The sequence below is a fragment of the Crocuta crocuta genome, unplaced genomic scaffold (genome assembly GCF_008692635.1).
Source record: "Crocuta crocuta isolate KB4526 unplaced genomic scaffold, BGI_CrCroc_1.0 scaffold336, whole genome shotgun sequence".
Classification (NCBI taxonomy): Eukaryota; Metazoa; Chordata; class Mammalia; order Carnivora; family Hyaenidae; genus Crocuta; species Crocuta crocuta.
The window spans coordinates 350,438-369,832 of NW_027527943.1; the positions used below are offsets into that span (position 1 = coordinate 350,438).

General features: G+C 45.3%; 1 protein-coding gene and 1 long non-coding RNA gene across 3 annotated transcripts in view; both read left to right on the forward strand.

Moving 5' to 3' along the window:
* Positions 1–12,447, forward strand: part of LOC144221867 (uncharacterized) — a 30,302-nt gene extending 17,855 nt beyond the window's left edge. The window contains exons 2-5 of one of the 2 annotated variants that reach the window (XR_013332215.1): positions 354–465; positions 1,606–1,664; positions 5,433–5,662; positions 12,109–12,447. This is a non-coding gene — a long non-coding RNA (uncharacterized LOC144221867). Of the gene's footprint in view, positions 1–353; positions 466–1,605; positions 1,665–5,432; positions 5,772–12,108 lie in introns of those variants that run through there. The other variant, XR_013332216.1, reaches the window with a different exon arrangement.
* Positions 12,448–17,002: 4,555 nt separating this feature from the next.
* Positions 17,003–19,395, forward strand: part of LOC144221859 (glutathione peroxidase 6-like) — a 14,194-nt gene continuing 11,801 nt past the window's right edge. Inside the window, exon 1 of the mRNA XM_077752372.1 lies at positions 17,003–17,092. Coding sequence (XP_077608498.1) covers positions 17,003–17,092 — 90 coding nt within the window. The remainder of the gene's footprint in view (positions 17,093–19,395) is intronic.

The following is a 19,395-nucleotide window of genomic DNA, read 5'->3' on the forward strand; positions in this document are numbered from 1 at the left end:
TCAATTCACAACCTTTGTTCTTGCAAAGCCCCCTCTTGTGTTGCATATTATTTACAGCCTCGATTTCCAAACCACATTCTCCCTCTCCAGTCCCCACGAGTAAAATATGTTTCCTATCTATCATTTAGAATTCTGGAAAAACTCTCACATTCCTCATCAGATTATTAGCCCCTTAAAGCTTAAAAAAAAAAACCCACTCACATCCTCCCCCCATTTAATGTCAGATTCAAATGGTTGAGTTCATCAAACTCTTACATTCACGACACTTTAACATCATCAGGCTGTGCAATGATTGTCTTATTATATTAATTAAAAAAAATTTTTTTTGTCTTCCACCCATTGCTGTTTTCCAGCTCTCGGGGAGGATCGCCAAGGAAACGGTCATGCAGACGGGAAGGCCAGGCCCCTGACAGCAGGAAGGCAAAGGCTGAGAGGAGGGGAAGGTTCCTGGGCTTTGAATACCAAGTCAGTAGATGAGAGCAACTACTTGGGCTCGCCCCCCGGGGGGGCTGAGGGGGGACTAAGAAGGAGACTTCGGACCCTCCGATACCCCCCATCTGCACCTCTCTTCCCACAGCCTTCCCCCCAGAGAGGCTGGGGGCAGCTCTCTCTGCTATCCGCCCCCTCTCCCCACAGTGGGAAGTTCCTCTCACCAGCCCACCACCGGCCCGGGTCCACACACACAGGCCTCCGCCTCCAAGTCTGAAGGGGCTCAGCTCTTGGAGTCTGGGCATTCGTGAGCTCTCTTTTGTTATCCCAGATTCCCATCTCTCCTCAGGGGCCTCCTATCTGCTGGGCGGCGGGGTAGGGGAGCCCAAAACAATGGCCTCAGACCCAGCCACAAAGCTCCCCCAGGCCTGTAGGCAGCTGTGCTGGGTTTCCTGTTTTGTGAACCGTGGCCGCAGACCCTGACCCCTGACCTCCGACACTGGCCGCCTCTATCACAGCTCATAGAACAATGGACATTAAAATATCAAGCCTCAAAAATAACATTTTTGTTACTTAATGATGTTTTCCATTCCTTTATCCTTCCGAAGCTGTGTGACTTTGGGCAAGTTACCCTCTGCGCCTCTGGTTTTTGTTTATAGAGTTGCGAGAATTATAGGAAATTTATAGGGCTAATTTTTAAAAATATAATAAAAGATGATTCATTCAAACTCTAAACATGACCTGGCCCAAGGTGAACGTCCAGTGTTGACTCAACAGATTGGGACCCTGATACGCAAGTAGAAAACCCGATTTACCCTAAGTCCCCGGAAAGTGCGCACGGCTCCTGCATTACTTGTTCTCTTACTATTTTATCTTTGCTCCGTACACAGTGACTCCAGAGCCGGAGAGAAGCTCTCATCATAAACCCTGCCTCAGTGGTCCAGCCAAGTGACCTAAAATCTCCACTGTTTGAGAACTCTGTCCTGGAGAAGAGAAATTTCCAGGGCTCAGGCTCCAGGGGGTGGGGGGGCACTTCCTGTCACCATGGTGTCCCAGTCCACCTGCCCCTCCGAGCACCCTGCCTCCTCCTCCACCAGCCACTAGAGCCATTATCCAGTCCCTGTCATTGCCTTTCTGGAAGGTGCAAACAACTCCCACTTGTCTTCTCTCTTCCAGGCTCTTCCTTCCTGAGGACCCCTGCCCTGCACTGATAAAGCGACAGGAGGGCCAACCAGGTGAGTACAGCGTCAAACCCAGCCTCTCCAGCGTGCACCAACCTCTCCCACGCCCCTCCCCCCCACCTCCTTTCCAGGACCCCCTCCTGTGGCAAGTCTCTCACTTCACACAAGCTGAATCCGTCTCTTCTCCAAAACACACCTCTTTGCACTTAGATTCTTGAACTTGGAGGTCAATTATTCTGAGTACTTTGGGATTCCGCCTCCCCTGCCCCAAGTTACCTCTGTGTTTATTCCCACTGAGAGGGCAGGGAATGCAATTTTATCAGATTTTACCGAACAAGATTCTAGGTGGAAATGTTTGTGAACTGAGCCATAGATTTAAGGCTGAAAACCCATCCACATCTAAACTGAACCATAAACTCTTGTCACTTTCTGACTTTAAAAATCCTACAGTTGCCAGTAATTCATGATTTAATAGACAGTGATGAAGTTTTGGGGAGATGGTGGGGTGGTCTGGAGCCGATGACCAAGAAAGAAGTCTTAAAGACGTCCTCGGTGCAAAAGGGTGATTTTACTAAAGCTCAGGGACAGGACCCGTGGGCAGGACGAGCCGCACTGGGGTCGTGACGGGTAACTCATCAAATACCCTCAGGTTGGGAGGGGTCAGGGGTGGAGTAAGTCTCCAAGGAAGTTTGGAAGCAAGGTTTCCGGGAGCTTGAGGGGCTGGTGTTGCTAGGGAAACGCCATTTATTACCGTTTAGTAAAACGTCAGTCACGAGCCCCTTCAGATGTGCATCAGGGGCCATATGTTTGGAGTATGATTGTCAGTATTTACTTGTGGGAGTTGAAATAAAGGAAGTTGCCAAAGGAATTTTTATGTAGACGTACAGGGTCCTGGGGGTCAGGATAACGGCAAGTGAAGACTCCCTTTGCCCCAGCAAAGTGTCATCATCCGGGCGGCTGAGCTCCTGGGGGAGGTCACTCTGCCTGTTTCAAGACTTGTCAGTGGCTGCAGGCAGTAAAGGGAATTTAATTTCTCATTTGCCATTGTTTCCCCCATCACCATGGCAGCACTTAAACCCCTTTCCTCTGCTCTCGGGTGGCAGGAGTGTCTGAGGAATGTCACACAGCTCCCACGAGAGGAGAGAAGGGGGGTGAATGTTAGCCTGGACTCTGTCCTCAGCTTGCCCCGCGGTCCTTCATCACATAGGGTGGCGGAAGTCACCGCGTCTCCAGCACCGCCTGCTTTTCCCACTCAGACGCCAATGTTTCCTTGAGCTACCACTCCTTTGAGGAGAACTTTCTTGCCCCAGGTCACACAGCTCATGAGCTCGAGTTAAATAAAGCCTTCAGACTCCCTGTCCTCACTTCTGTTACTGACTTGATCCTGCCTGAAAACTGACACCAGGTTTCTTGCGTTTTAATTAAAAGTAACAAAAGTTGGTTCCTTTGGTTGTAAAGGGAACAGGTCCAACTTTTGCCGCGATGCTGTCCACCTCTTCATCCCAGATTCAAGCTCAGCCTCCGCCACCCCAACCTGACGTGGATATTTTTGTCCCTATTTAGTTTGATTTGAATATTTCCCCTGAATTATCTCATCTCCGTGGGCATCTGGGATCCCCATTCAGACCTCCAGAACTTTCCTTACTCTGGGCGCAAGGGTGAGGCATACGACTTATTCCTAAATCTGCAACTTTAAAATTACATTGCGTATGTTTATGTAATATTTGTAGTTCACAAATGTCCTTCACATCAGTGATTCCATTTAGCCCTCCAGTTAGGCAGGTAGGACACGCGTTCCTTGCTCAAATTTGCAATGGAAAAGTGAGGTTCGGAAAGGGGACGTGACGTGGGCAAAGTCTCAGAACAGTGTAGACCTAGACCAAAAGCTTGAGTTTTTATTTCAAATCTGTTTGTCTCTCCGCTCTTGACTCAATTTCACCTCAAACATGTTTGGGAATGGAGGAAAGTCCTAGAGAGACCGCAGTCCTTTTGCATTTAATGTTCACCCACACGTGTTCTTAGCCTTCTGACTTCCGTCCCCAAGCACGCGGAGGTCTGGGGCTCTCTCCCCCGGTCTGGGCTGACCGTGGCTCGGAGCCTTCCCGAAGCCAGGCGGCCTAGCACGCGGCTGTGTCACAGATGCCAGCTTTCTGCTCCAGGGAGAGCTCTGCTCCTGNGGGGAGGGCGGAGAGGAGGGGAGGCAGAGAGAGGAAGGATGTGTGCTCCCCAAGGCGGTGCTCTTGGCTGTTACTCCTGCCCTAATGGGCTGGGGGAGGGCGTGGGAGAGAGCTCCGTGTCCTTGCACAGCTACCAGGATCTGACGAGCCCATAGCTTTCGAAACCAGAGCCGCCCACCTGCGCAGTCTCCAGTCTGGGCCTCGGGCCCTTGCTGCTCCCAGGGAAAGAATAAATATGCTAAATATGCCCTATGTCAACAAGTCCACCCTGCGACCGTCGCCAGACTTCATAGATGTGTGAGGCTTTGGGAAAATACCTCCCTAGGCCTCAGTTTACCCATTTATAAATCAGAAAATCACCAAAGTCCTTTCTAAGGCTGACATTCTCAGGTTTTTTTGTTTTTGTTTTTGTGTGTGTGTGTGTCTCAGCTTTTGAAAGAGATTCTGAGCCGATTTGATCAGTTATTAGATGATTGGGAAGCGAAAGTAAGAATTAAGAAATTATATGGATTTTGAGCTCTCCTGTGGCCTATAGGTTTTCCAGGCCACATCTGTATACGTGAGAGCCAGATGCTCAGTGAAGTAGACGACTGGCTGGTCCAAGCCACAGGGCCAGGGACAGACCCAGCTACGATTGTGCTCCCACAACTGTATCCACGTCAGAGGCAGGCAGAGCAGATGCAGAGCCTGGAGCTGCTTCAGATTCTGTGTTTCCCCCTCTCTCTGCTCCTCCCCCACTCATGCTCTGTCTCATTCTCTCTCTCTCTCTCTCAAATAAATCAACATTAAAAATTTTTTTTAAAGTTCAATTGCCTGGGTGGATAGACTAAACTAGGCACCAGTCTCAAAATGGCAATTCATATAAACTTAGATAGACTTTTAGTTGACATTAAGGCAAAAGTGAAGTGTTTCAAGGATATTAGAGAAAAGAATGCTACCTTGGACTATATTGATTAGTGCACAGTATTCCAAAAAAATTGCTTGTAGTTGATTGAATCAGACCTGAAATGGGGTTTCTATCTGTGGACAGAACAAATTAAAATGTAAATTAGTAAATCAGAGCATTTTCTAAGGAAGATAGTCAGGATGCAAGCTGGCTTCCAGTATGTGTTGAATTTTTAGACAGTTACTTAGACATGCCTGAGGAGGGATAAAGCAGGTGCAGGCCACACCCTCCGNAACTCATAAATATGCAATACATAAATAAATACAATTACAACAGAATGCATCAGGGGCATGCGCAAAGCCAAAGTGTGATGTAACCGCCAGCTGTCAATCAAAAATGTCAATCAAAGCCAAATTTACCTGTACACAAAGCAGGCTCAAGAGGATGCAGCCAGAGCTCGTCGAGGCCATTCCCACTCTGGGTTCGGCAGTGGCCCGCTCTCTCTGTACAAAGTGAACTATACTTAGCCGCTCAGTGGACTGTGTCCGCACTCCGGCGCCAGGTCTCCAATTCTTGCACGCGTCTGGGCCAAGAACCGAGTGACCCGATAACACGGAATAACTGGGTGAACTAATGAAGGGAGGAAGTGATCCATCTGCCTCGATTTGGCGCCCCTCCACTCCCTCTACCATGCAGCGAGCAGACTGAACTTGGTAAAAATATACGGTTAAATCCAATACGGTGTTTTCCCACTTGCAGGTCCCAAGGCTGCTCAGAGACGGAACCGAATGACCACGAGGCCCCACGCGTCGGGGCGCCGCTCAGCCGCCAGCCTCGGGGCCCCCCGTCTCCACCTGGTGCTGCCTCTCACTGTGCCCCTGGCGTCCCGGGTCTCACCTCCCTGGTCCCCGGATGGAGGGACCCCCTCTGCCTCCTCCTACTTAGACGGTGTGATACCATCTGTTGTCTTCTTTCCAGGGCTTATCAAAGTGAGTAACTTCCTTGTTTATTCAGTGAAACAAGGATGCATCAGTTTATGGTCTACCCACCCAGGAGGTGTGAGCTGCCAGATTTATCTAAAAGGCACCTGCTTTTATTCATTACGGGCTTAATAAACGTTTGTCAAATGAATAAGTGGACCTCTAGATGTTTTAGAGTAATGATTTATATATTTGGTTAGACGTACATAAGCCATTTTACAGATCTGGTGAAAACTAAGGACTCCTCACCCACTCCAGGAAAATGGCGGTAAGCGCTGTGGTTATAACATCAAGGGTTCCTGATTCCTCAGTCCTCTTGCTGTCGGTGGTGATGTTAGGTTTGCTTAAAATAGCAGAAACAGGGGTGCCTGGGTGGCTTAGTCGGTTAAGTGTCCGACTTTCGCTTAGGTCATGATCTCGCGGTTCGTGGGTTCGAGCCCCGCGTCGGGCTCTGTGCTGACTGCCAGCTCGGAGCCTGGAGCCTGTTTCAGTCTGTGACTCTCTCTCTCTGACCCTCCCCTGCTCACACTGTCTCTCTCTCTCTCCTAGAAATAAAAAATAAAAATAAAAAAAAATAGCAGAAACAGAAAACCTTTTTCTCCAAGAACATGAGTTTCTTTTTTTTTAATAGTTTATTGTCAAGTTGGTTTGCATATAACACCCAGTGCTCATCCCCACAAGTGCCCTCCTCCATGCCCATCTCCCCCCTCCCCCCTACACCCATGAGTCCTCAGTTTGTTCTCGGCATTCGAGAGTCTCTCATGGTTTGCCTCTCTCCCTCTCCCCCACCGTTTCCCCCTTCTTCTCCCCCACGGTCCTCTGTTAAGTTCCTCCTAATCCTCCTATACGTGCAAACATATGGTATTTGTCCTTCTCTGCCTGACTTATTTTGCTCAGCATAACACCCTCAAGGTCCATCCATGTTGCTACACATTCATTCTTTCTCATTGTCCAAGGACATGAGTTTCATCCAGAAACCGAGAGGAGTAGATATTCTGGCCAAACATTTTTCCAGTTCCCAGGTTGATTCAGAGCCTTTGAAACAAATACAGATCCCCCCAGAAGCTCAGAGTTTCTCCCTGATCCTGGGCTGTTGGTTCAGGCTACAGTGTGAAACCTGTAAGTCTGTGGCGGTGCCTGTCAGAGGCCCTACAGGCCCCCACGGAAGGAGACACACACACCGGCCTTCTGAGCTCTGAGGACTAGTGCCCGGAAATAACACTTGTGCGTATACGTGTGCTGTGCCATCGAAGCGTGGTGCCCAGGACACTTCCGTAACTGTGACCTCGTACGAGCAAAGCTTGTGTAAGAAAGCCTCTCATCTATGCATATGCAAGGCCTCCCTGGGCACCTAGACTAACGAGGCTCCGCGAGCTGAGGACGAGGAGACCATCATTGGAAAGCATGTCTTTGCTAGGAATCTAAGAGGTAGAATCACGTGCACAGCAAACCCATGGACATGTGCCGCAGGAATGCACAAGAAGGCTTTTCTGGTTGAGCCTGTTACTCTGCTCTGAGAGATCGTCAAGCTTCATGATCTCTGTGCCGATGGGATAAAGTTCTCACTTCTCAGCAGGACAGTCAAACACTTCAGGATCAGGACTGAGCCTGCCTTTCCTGACGTAACCCCTCTCAGAACCTGTCCCCCCGCCCCTCCCCCGTCTTGGCTGAATTGAGCTCCAACTTCATGGGAATGCTCACTTTACCCTGAAAAAAAGGAAAAGAAGAAGAAAATAAGTTTATTTTTTCTCCTGCTAAATTAATAGTATACACATATATTTTTATGTTTATTTACTTTTGAGAGAGAGTGTGAGCAGGGGAGGGACAGGGAGAGAGGGAGACAGAGGATTCAAAGCGGGCTCTGCGTGGACTGCGGAGAACCCAATGTGGGGCTTGAACTCAGAACCCGTGTGATCATGACGTGAGCTGAAGTCAGGCGCTCAACCAATTGAGTCAGCCAGGCGCCCCTGGTATACAAGTATTTTAAATGTGTTCTCTCCATCTCTGACATGTCTTTGTCCTCGTAACCCTGAAAAATTTCTCTGCACAATAGCTAGACACATTGAACAAAATATTATAAGCACACTATTGAAGGCACTGGCACTATGATACAATGGACAAACAGAATGTCATAATTTTCTTTAGTTATTTAAAAATTTTTCCCTTTATGGGATGTCTGGGTGGCGCAGTCAGTTGACCATCTGGCTCTTGGTTTTGACTCAGGTCATAATCTCACAGTTCGTGAGTTCGAGCCCTACATTGGGCTCTGCACTGACAGCATGGAGCCTGCTTGGGATTCCATCNTTTCTAATTCTCAGGTCACAAAAATATCCCTTATCATCTACAGAATGTTTTGTCATTCTCATTTGTATGTACAATACTCCTAGATTTCATTTAGTCACAAGCTTCTATTATGAAAATTTAAAGATACACACTTACGTTGAAAAAATACACAAAAAGGATCACTGGATTATCCACTGCGTGTTTTCAGCAGGATTAATGTTGTTAACTTATGTGCTTGGCGCATTTATGTGTATATTTGTTTTGTTGAATCATTTAAAAGTATGCTGCAGACATACAGACACATTACCCCTCTATACATCAGTAATGTGTATCTTAATGTATATTCTACCTAAAAATACCTGATTCATCCTCAAATGTCAATAAAATACCTAACATTTTCTTTCTTTTTTTTAATATATATATTTTTTAATTTATTTCTAGGAGAGAGAGAGAGAGAGAGAGACAGCGTGAGCAGGGGAGGGTCAGAGAGAGAGGGAGATACAGACTCTGAAATAGGCTCCAGGCTCTGAGCTGGCAGTCAGCACAGAGCGCGACGCGGGGCTCAAACCCTCGAACTGAGAGATCGTGACCTGAGCGAAAGTCGGACGCTTAACCGACTAAGCCACCCAGGTGCCCCAATACCTAACATTTTCTAATATTCATTCTGTAATCAAAATTATCCAGTAGTTCCGAAACTGACTATAATTTTCTTTTAAACCAGGATTCATTCAAGGTTCATGTTTTGGTATTGTTTACTGTCTTTTTCACGTCTTTTACTTTAAATCTGGAACAATCCCACAAAATTTCTTTTCTAGAGCAACTTGGAAAACACAAGTGCACTTGTCCTGATGCAAAGCCCACACTTGTTTTCGTCCCGTTGTCTCGTCCATTCGAACATTTATCACGTTCTTCATACCCGTGTTTCTGGTTTTGGAAGTGAGGTCAAACACTTGAATAGACAGAGATTTTGCATATGATATAAAGTAGAGGCAAAGTTTTAATTTTTTCGCTGATGGATATCCAGTGGAGTCATCACTATTTATTTAAAAGACCGTCCTTACTTTGTCTATTACTTTGCAGCATACTCTGTTATGAATCCAGTGTTCTGAAGTGCATGTCTATTTCTACTTCTTTCTATTGCTCTGTTTATCCTTAAAATAACCAATGTTTAATGTAGCTTTTAATGTGCAAGTATATCTTATAAGCAAGTTATCACACCCTCTTAAAATTTGTCTTGACTATTTTTGACAATTTGCACTTACATTTAAATTTCTTTTTCCAGGTTTGTTATATTTAGTTTTAAATTTTAATTCCATTATAGTTAACACACAGTGTTAATAATAGGTTCAGGTATACAATATAGTGACTCAGCAAACCTATACATCACTCCATATTCATCAGGATACGTGTATTCTTAATCCCCATCATACTTAACCCATCCCCCCACCCACCTGCCCTCTAGTGACCATCAGGTTGTTCTCTGTAGCTAAGAGTCAGTTTCTTGGTTTGTCTCTTTTTATCCCTTTGTTTATTTTGTTTCCTACATTCCACATATGAGTGTAATTATATGATATTTGTCTTTCTATGACGAGCTTATATTACTTAGCATAATACACTCTAGCTCCATCCATTTCATTCAAATGGCAAGATTTCATTCTTTTTAATGGCTGAGTAATATTCCCATCTCTCTCTCTCTCTCTCTCTCCTCTCTGTGTGTGTGTGTGTGTGTGTGTGTGTAGAAAGAGAGAGACCCCACATCTTCTATATCCGTTCATCTATCGATGAACACTTGGGCTGCTGCTATCATTTGCCCATTGTAAATAATGCTTCAATAAACATAGGGGTGCATGTATCTCTTTGAATTAGTGTTTTGTATTTTGGGGATAAATGCCCAGTAGTGAAATTACTGGATCATTGGAGAATCCAATTTTTTTCTAATATTTTTATTTATTTCTAGGAGAGAGAGAGAGAGAGACAGCTTGAGCAGGGGAGGGTCAGAGAGAGGGAGTCACAGACTGAAATAGGCTCCAGGCTCCGAGCTGGCAGTCAGCACAGAGCCCGACGCGGGGCTCGAACCCACAAACCGCAAGATCATGACCTAAGCGAAAGTCGGACGCTCAACCGACTAAGCCACCCAGGCGCCCCTGGAGAATCCAATTTTTAACTTTTTGAGAAACCCCTACATTATTTTCCAGAGTGCCTACACCAGTTTGTATTCCCACAAACAGTGTAAGAAGGTTCCCCTTTCTCCACATCCTCACCAACATCTGTTGTTTCTTGTGGTTTTGATTTTAGTCACATTTAAATTTCTTAGTTTTTTTTTTCCAAATTCCACAGAAATTTAGGCATTTGGGAGCACTTGGATTGGTTGATATTGCACTGAATCTACCAAATGGTGTGGGTAGAATTGACTTCCTTACCTCATGGACTCTTGCAATTCATTAACATGATTACTAAAACTTAATTTACAACTTTTTAAAGGTGTACCACTTAAGACTAATTTCTCATCAAAGCAATCTATATATCTTTGGCTAACCTTCCTGCTGAGTATTTGATTATGTTCTGTTTAAACAATTAAGCTTCATTTTAATGGTTTATGAAAAATATATAGAAATATTGTGAATTTTGTATTTATCTAGCAGCTTTGCTAAACTCATGAAATTGTAATAATGCACTGCTAGTTTCTTTTTAAATTTTATGTTCACAAAGCATACTAATGACGGTTTCTTTTCTAATCTTTATACATTAAATTTTCCTCTTTTGCCTTAAATTCACTGGCTAATTCTGCCAATACAATATTGAGTGGAGGGAGTAGTAGAGACACCCTTTCCTTGAATATTGTTATTTCCTTGAATATTATTATTTCAGAGGGTAAGGATGAAATGTTTCACCATTGTGTGTGAAATCTGCTGCATGTTTGTGTTAGGTAGTCTATCAGGCTGAAGGTCTCTTCTATCCTCAGCATGCTATGAATTTAAAATATGAGGGGCGCCTGGGTGGCTCAGTTGGTTGAGCGTCTGACTTGGGCTCAGGTCATGATCTCGCAGTTCATGGGTTCAAGCCCCGCATTGGGCTCTGTGTTGACAACCAGCTCAGAGCCTGGAGCCTGTTTTGGATTCCGTGTCTCCCTCTTTCTCTGACCCTCCCCTGTTCACGCTGTCTCTCTCAGAAATAAATAAAAAAATTCAAAATATGAATCAATGCTAGATTTTATCACATGCTTTTTGAAGTGTGTATTGAGATGACCATGTGATCAATGATATATGAATTAGTTGATTTTGAATGTTAAACCATTTTTGCTTTCCTGGGGGGAAAATCCAACTTTACATTGCTTCTTTGGGTTTACTAATATTTCATATAGGATTTTTGCAACTATGTTCATGCAAAACATTGGACCTATGTTTTTTTTTTCTCATAATGTCTCTATCACACTTTGATACCATAGTTACACTGTCCTTAAAGTATGATTTAGTATTCTTCCTTCTTTTTCTATCCTCTGGAAGATTTGTTGTAAGCTCATGATTAGTTCTTCCTTAAGAACTGGTAGAATTTGCTAGTAGAGTCATCTTTGCCAGGAAAATTATTTATGGGAAGGTTTTATTTATAACTGAAATATCTTTAAGCATTAAATTATTGTTCATATTTTTTATTTATTTCTGTATTTATCACAGAATTACAGATATAGTCATATCCTTTTAGTAATTTGCCCATTTCATTTAAACTCATATATTTATCAGCATTAAATTGTTTGTAATTGTATTCTTAGTCTCTGTAGGAGCTGAAGTGATGTCTCTTTTTCCACTTATTATTTTTTTATTATTATTAAGAAAAAATTGCCCCCAACATGGGGCTTGAACTCAGGACCCAAGATCAAGAGTGTCATACTCTAAGGACTGAGCCAGCCAGGTGCCCTCCTTTTTCATTTATAATATTAGCTTTTCTAATATTTCTAATATTGTGCTTTCTCTCCATTTTTCTTGACCACTATTGCCATAGAGTTATCAGCAACATTAATCTTTTTAAAATATTTTTTATTAAGTCAGCATCTTTTGTATATTGAGTTTCTATTTCATTAATTCTCTACCCTTACAGCTCCTTCTTTCTTTCTTTTTTTAAAATTTTTTATTTATTTGTTTGTTTGTTTGTTTTCTCCATGTGTCTCCTATGTGCAGCCCAGAAAGCTTGCTGTCATAATTTTATCATCATTCAGGTCAAAATACTTCCGAGAGTCCAGAAGAAGCTGTGGAGGAGAAAGAACGGAGGAGAGAAAGAAACCCAGCACCTTATCTGAAGGAAATCCAGGAGGCATTGGAGAACTTCAGTGTTGGAAGGCTCTGCTCTAAGGCAAAGAGGATGAAGCGAAGTCTTGGCTGAACGGCCCAACCGATGTGAAACGTGCTTTCAAACCAGGACTCTTTTCTCCTGAGAACAAAATTTTTTTATAATTTCCATTCTAAGGTCATATTGTATTATAAACATACTAGTTATTTGTTAGTTGAATAATGGCTTAATTGCATGCGGTGAGAGAAAATGGTGTGTATCATTTTAGTCATTTGAAATTTATAGTTGGTTTATAGCCCAGCATATGGTCAAGTTTTGTAAATATTCTGTGTGTGCCTTAAAATAATATGTATTCTGCAGTTGTTGGGTGTTCTATATATGTCTGCTAGGTCTAATGTGATAACTGTGCTGACTAAATCTCACATGCCATTATTCATGTTTTTTCTGCTTTTTCTATTACTAAAAGAAGTATGTTAAAGTCTTCTACTATATGCAGATTTGTATATTTCTCTATAGATTTCTGTTGATTTTTAATAACTTTTTTTTTAAGTAGGCTTCACACACAGCACAGAGCCCTGTTCAGGGCTTGAATTCACAACACTGAGATCAAGACCAGGGCTGAGATCAAGAGTCAGATACTTAACCAACTGAGCAACCCAGGTGACTCAATTTCTGTCCATTTTTAATTTATATATTATTACTTATGTTATTAGGTGCTTACAAGTTTAGAGTAATTTTGTCTTCCTGGTATATTGTATGCTTAATCATCATGAAAAATTTCTCTAAATCCTTAGTTATCCATTTTGCCTTAAAGCCTACCTTGTCTGAAAACAAAATGGCTAATTTTATTTTGGATTATTTATGCTTAGTAACTCTCACCCTTTACTTACAAGTGTTATTTATCTTTCTGTGTTAGGTGTCTATTTTGTCTCTCCCATTCTGAATCGCATATTCTCTCATTCTAGTTTTCTTTTGAACTATTTGGTATATGTTTATTCTCCCTCTCCCACTCCCATAAGGTTCATGGTTATATACACTTTAAACATTCTTTGAGATTACAAAATACATCCAGGATATACCAGATTCTGTTCACAAATAGTTTTTCTGCCCCATTTTACCCTCTTTCTATACAATGTAAAGACCTTCGAATTTTACAATGCTATATTCACTCTCTTGAATTATATAATTATATGGTCTATTACTGGTGTGATTAAACATAGATAGATATTGCCTATCTAACTATATAAAGAGAAACATGTTCATAGTCAATCTTCGCAATACATTTACCATGATGGTTAATTTTATGCGTCAGCTTGATTGGGCCATAGGGTGCCCATATATTTTGTGTGAACATTATTTCTAAATGTGTCTATGAGGGTGTTTCCAGATGAGAATGACATTTATTTACATATTTTTTATGTATTTAATTTATTTTATTTCATGAAAATCCAAGTTAGTTAACATATAGTGTAATAATGTTTTCAGGAGTAAAATTTAGTGATTTATCACTTAGATGAAAGTAACATTTATTTATTTATTTTGAGAGACAGAGATAGCATGAATGGGGTAGAGGCAGAGACAGGGAGAGGGAGAGAGAGAATCCCAAGCAGCTCTACACTGTCAGCACAGAGCCCAATGCGGGTCTCAAACCCATGAAACCGTGAGATCATGACCTGAGCCAAAGCCCAGAGCCGGACACTCAACCAACTGAGCCGCCCAAGTGTCGTGGGAGTAACATTTAAATTGGTAGGATGGGGGCACCTGAGTGGCTCAGTTGGTTAAGCGTCTGACTTCAGCTCAGGGCATGATCTCACGGTTCATGGGTTCGAGCCCCGTGTCAGTTCTGTGTTGACAGCTCAGCCTGGAGCTGCTTCAGATTCTGTGTCTCCCTCTCTCTCTGACCCTCCCCTGCTCACACTGCCTCTCTCTCTCTCTCAGAAGTAAATAAAACATTAAAAAAAAAAAACAACCTACAAGGACAGAAATTGTTCTGTGGGTTAACTCTGAGCCTGTGGAGCAGGGGCAGCCCAGGGGGTGATGGGTTCCGGGTGTGACATGGTTGACAGGTGGTGATTATCCGTTAGGTGAAAGCAGGGTTGTCAATGTATTTAAACGTTCATCCTACTTTTGAAGGAGGCTGGGTTGATTGCAGGTCTTGGGGACAGAGGAATACTGTGAGCTAGATGTAAATGCACAAGGGATGGAGGTTAAGACTCCAGTAAATGATAGCAGCAAAACAGGGAGGAACAAAATTCGTCCAACTTGAGGATTCATAAGAGTCCATGGTGCACTTGTTAAAAATTAAGATTCTCAGGTTTAATACTGGGAATTTATTTACAACATCTGATTGTGCCCTCAACTGGGCATTTTAATGCTGTGATTGTGATGCACGCTCTGCTTCGAGCTCTGTGCTAACAGCCAGCTCAGAGCCTGGAGCCTGTTTCAGATTCTGTGTCTCCCTCTCTCTCTCTGACCCTCCCCTGCTCACGCTGTCTCTCTCTCTCTCTCACCCTCCCCTGCTCACACTGTCTCTCTCTCTCTCTCTCTTTCAGATATATATAAAACATTTAAAAGTAATAATAATAAATAAATAAATTGGTAGGATGCGCAAAGCAGATTGCTCTCCACGATGTGGGCCTCATCCCATCTGTTGGGGAAGGAAAAAAAAGGCTGAGTAAGAAAGAATTCCTTCTCTCTGCCTGTCTTCTGCCTTCAGACTTAGACTAGAACTGCATCAGCTCTCCGGGGTTCCCAGCTTGCTGACAGCAGATCTTGGGACCTCCCAGCCTCCACAGTCACATGAGCCAATTCCCTGTAATAAATCACCCTCCCTCCCTCTCTGTCTCTCTCTGTCTCTGTCTCTGTCTCTATATATATATCTACATATATACACATACATTGATACAGATATCTATATATTTATTTTTTAGATATCTATACATTTAATAGGAGATCAGTATAAATAGGTATATATCTATAGATTTATCTGTTTTATATATAATCTCAAAGTGGCTTTGGAAGTGGCTAATGCGTAGAGACTTGAAGAATCTTGAGGTTCATGACAGAAAAAGGCCAGAGTGCCTTGACCTCACTGTTGCAGAAACAGATATTAAAGGCTGTTTGTGGCAAGGGCTCAGAAGGAGGAACAGGTCAAGAGCAACTGAAAGAAGGATTCATGGCCCCTTCGTGGCGCCACTCCGGCCTCGGCTTCCATGGTCTTTTATCTCCTGTCTTAGCAAAACCTCCCTGCTTCCGCCCCTAAGAATGTGTGTGATTGTATTTGGTGCCCACTCGGATGATCCAGGGTAATCCCTTTATCCCAAGATCCTTAACTTGATCACATCTGCAAAATCTTCCAGATAAGATAACATCTGGGTTCCGGGGATTAACCCCCGATATCTTCGAGGGCCATTACTTAGGTTACCACTGAGTCTGGATTTGGGATGAGAACATACTTGAGGGTGAGTCCCAGCTGGACATGGTACTAGGCCTGGAACTCGGGGAGCCATTTGTTTTTACTCTGTGTTTATATCCTTCCTTATGACCCAGAGAAAGTGTTAACATTATGGTCGTTCTGGTGACGGCAAGAAAGTTTATCTAAATATTCCTGATTCTTAGTAAACAGGGAGTTAATACAGCTTGATTCTCCTCACTTTCTGTCCCTCATACTTTGCCCTTTCCTTCCTCTGCTCCCGTTAGGTGCCCGCTCCCTTCATCACTTCTGTATTTCTCCTCCATCTTCTCCCCACTCCGGCTCCAGCGCCCCTTCCGCAGCCTGTGTTTCTACTGACTTTGCTCCTGCAGGTCATGACCGAGGACAGGCTGAGTTGCCCCAAGGCTGGGAGCTGCAGGGACCTCCCAGGCCGGAACCTGGCATGAACCATTGGTGGAGAGAATCCCCTGGAAGAAGTGAAGCTTCCCAGCTTCCTTTTGTCACACTGACTTGACCTGATGACTGCAGGGACCAGTGCTTGTTGTTCAGGTAAGGCTACCCGAGGCCAGAGGGGCCATCACTCCACTTTCTGGGCCTCTGAAAGCCCATATGTGAATTCAAGAAGCTAAAATATTCAAGAATAAAATTTTAGAGGTTTCCGAGTCATTACTTTCTCTTCCTAGTCTTCTCAAGGTGAGAGCTGGTCAAATTAAATCACCAAGAGGTCTGCACCTCTTAAAAGATGTGGATATACGGGGGGCCTGGGTGGCAAAGCTGGCTGAGTGTCCCACTCTTGATTTGAGCTCAGGTCATGATCTCTTGATTCATGGGCTCGAGCCCCATGAAGGGCTCTGTGCTGACAGCTCAGAGCCTGCTTGGGATTCTCTCTCTCTGTTCTCCCGCTTCTCCCCTGCTCTCTTTCAGTCCTTCTCAAACAAACAAGTGAACAAATATGAAAAGATACGAAGTGTCACAGGCGGCGAAGGCGGTCATCTTGTAGGCCCAGAGCCCTGCCCAGGTCACAGCTGGGCTTTGGCTGCAGTGTTGGTGAGACAGCACATCTCTTCCTTCCCAGCGAGGAGGAAGGCCAGGCTCTCAGACACTCTGGGGTGACGCCCACTCTGGGGGCGGCTGGGTCTCTGGCTGACGGGTTGGTTAACTCTCCTGGCTGCCAGGGGGTCTCAGCACCTGCAGTCGTGCGTGGACACAGGGCACCTCCCTGGAACACGGGGGTGGGAATGACGGACACTGGCTCTGCCTGGGAAAGACACGGTCCTCTGTGCGTGTTGTTTCCTTTGTCTCAGCAAACACGAGAATGACCTTGAGGAGCAGATGAGGGTGGGGTCGCTGCAATGGTGGCAAAGCCCCCCGAGGACACGGTTCCGGGACCAGCTGCCCTCGTGAAGGCTCTGGATGAGCCTGGACTTGAGGCATCCTCAAGGGTAAGGCCGTAGTAGACACGAACTTGGACAGAAATGTAACAGCAAAATCATCATTCTTCTCAAAATCCCAATACGTGTTGTTAGTGGATTTAAAGAAGTTAAGTAAGTTTTAAAATCAAACAAAAAGTTAGATTTGAAACCAAGTAACTTTTTTTTTTTTTTGAGAGAGAGCACAAGTCAGTGGCACAGGGGCAGAGAGAGGGTAAGAGAGAGAATCCTAAGCAGGCTTCATGATGTCTGTGAGCAGCCCAAAGTGGGGCTTGATCCCACGAACCATGAGATCATGACCTGAGCCGAAACCAATAGTTGAGAACACTAAACCGATGGAGCCCCTGGATATCCCACAGCCATCTTTTTATAAAAACCTCCAATCACACTGGATTAGGGGCCCCCTTCCTCTAGGATGACCTCAACACAGCAATCCTATCTTCAAACAAGGCCACGTTCCGAGGTTCAGGGGGGTTAGGGTTTCATATGTCTTTTGGGGGAAGAGAATTCAACCCACAACACCCTATGACCTGGGCCAGATCTGTGTCCCCCTCTGAGGACCCCTCCCTATGACTGGGGCAAATCGCTCCGCCCTTAGGACCCCTTCTATGACCTGGGGCAGATCACTACCCCCCTTAGGACCCCTGAAGGTGTCCTGTAAATTGTGAGTCCTGACTAGGTCATAGAAACAGTGATTGAGACAAACAGATGAGTCTCACCCTTTTCTGCCCTAGGCTTTAACAGACCCGATCCTGGGTCCAGTTCAAGGCCTGGTCAAGCTCTTTAGGACCTGCTTAGTATCTCAGGCCTCAGAGTTACCTCTGAAGTCTTATTTGATAAACGTGTGTCCCACTATTTTGATAAAAATAGGTAACTAATCTATCAAGAAACCTTTCAGGAACGATCCCAAAGCACTGGTCCAGGTTTTACCGAAGATGTCAAGAATCGACACCCTGATAGGTGTGATGGAGCCAGTTCAATCTGCCAGAAACAAAACATTTACAGAGGGAAGGGTAAGCCTGGAAATTGGGCGGATGTCAAATCCGGAGTGCTCCACAGGAGAATTTCAAATTAAAGGTGTAGGAACGAGGGAGAAACCAAAGTGTATTCAACATAAGAGTGGTGTCGACAAAGTTGATCTCCAGAAAGTCGTAGGACAGAGGCAGAGTGTGGAGGAAGGCAGACATAGAAGACCCTGGAAGGAAGGAGACGAGGGGACGGATGAAAGCTAAATTCCTGCTAGCAGGTCAGGGATGCAGGCTCAGAAGGAGAGGAGGGAAATGGAGCCCTGACTCAGGTTCCGGTGCACCAGGGACAGGTGCGTCCTGCTGTGCGCCCCACACCTTCACGGGCCCAAGGCGCTCAGAAGTGCATCAGGAATGCTGGACAGAGACCGGGGAGCTGGGGGCTGGGGCCATCAGCCGATGATGATCTGTGGTGAAGTCCTCACCGCTCAAGGGCGTTATTACACGAGGAGCAAATGTCCACGTGAGAGACGGTGGGGATCTAGTCACAACTGATGATCCATTTGGGAGAAGACCAAGGGACCTGCAACAGGGAGCCCGAGTTCGCTCCCATCTCACCATGACCCGCCCGTGACCTCTCTCCCGCCTCAGTCTCCTCAGGCATGAGGAGGAGGGTGTGAATGGCTGCTTGCCAGTGTCAGGCACTGGGCTGAGTCCTTTATCGTTGTTAGCGCTGCTGAGCCCTAGCAGGTAGACACTATTAATTATACCCATATTACCGATGAGGAAACAGGTACAGAGACATGAGCCTTTTCTGCCTCAAGGAGCTGGTCACTGGTGCACGCGGGTCTTGAACTCAATGGTGTCCGGCACCTCACAGTCCCCTCATAGTCTGCGTTGGGCCATTATTTGGGGGCTGAGGGCGGGGAGGGTCTGGAGAGCCTGGGAGTGCGCGTAGGTCTGCGCCTCCTGAGGGAGCCTTCCGCGTGGCTGCTGCAAATGTCCAGGGACCCGCAAGACTGGATCAAAGGTCAGCGACCAGGCCACGTTACAGGCCCCTGAGAAGAGCTCCGAGATCCGAGCCCATGGGAAGCCCATTTTTCCAGAGAGTTCGCCAGCCTCGGGGTCAGGAGCAGAGGCCGCGTGTGAACCTGAAGGAGGCGGGGGGTGGGGGGGGCACCTCCGTTCACAGGGAAAACCGACGGGAGCAGGTGGGAGAGGGCGTGGGGTGCCCCTTCATCCAGTAACCCCCTGCGGCCGCCTCCCGCCCGGTGTCCGTTAGGGCCTCGCAGTGACAGATGTTCCGGAGGAAGCGGGCAGGTGCTTTACGGAGGGAGGCCCGCAGCCCAC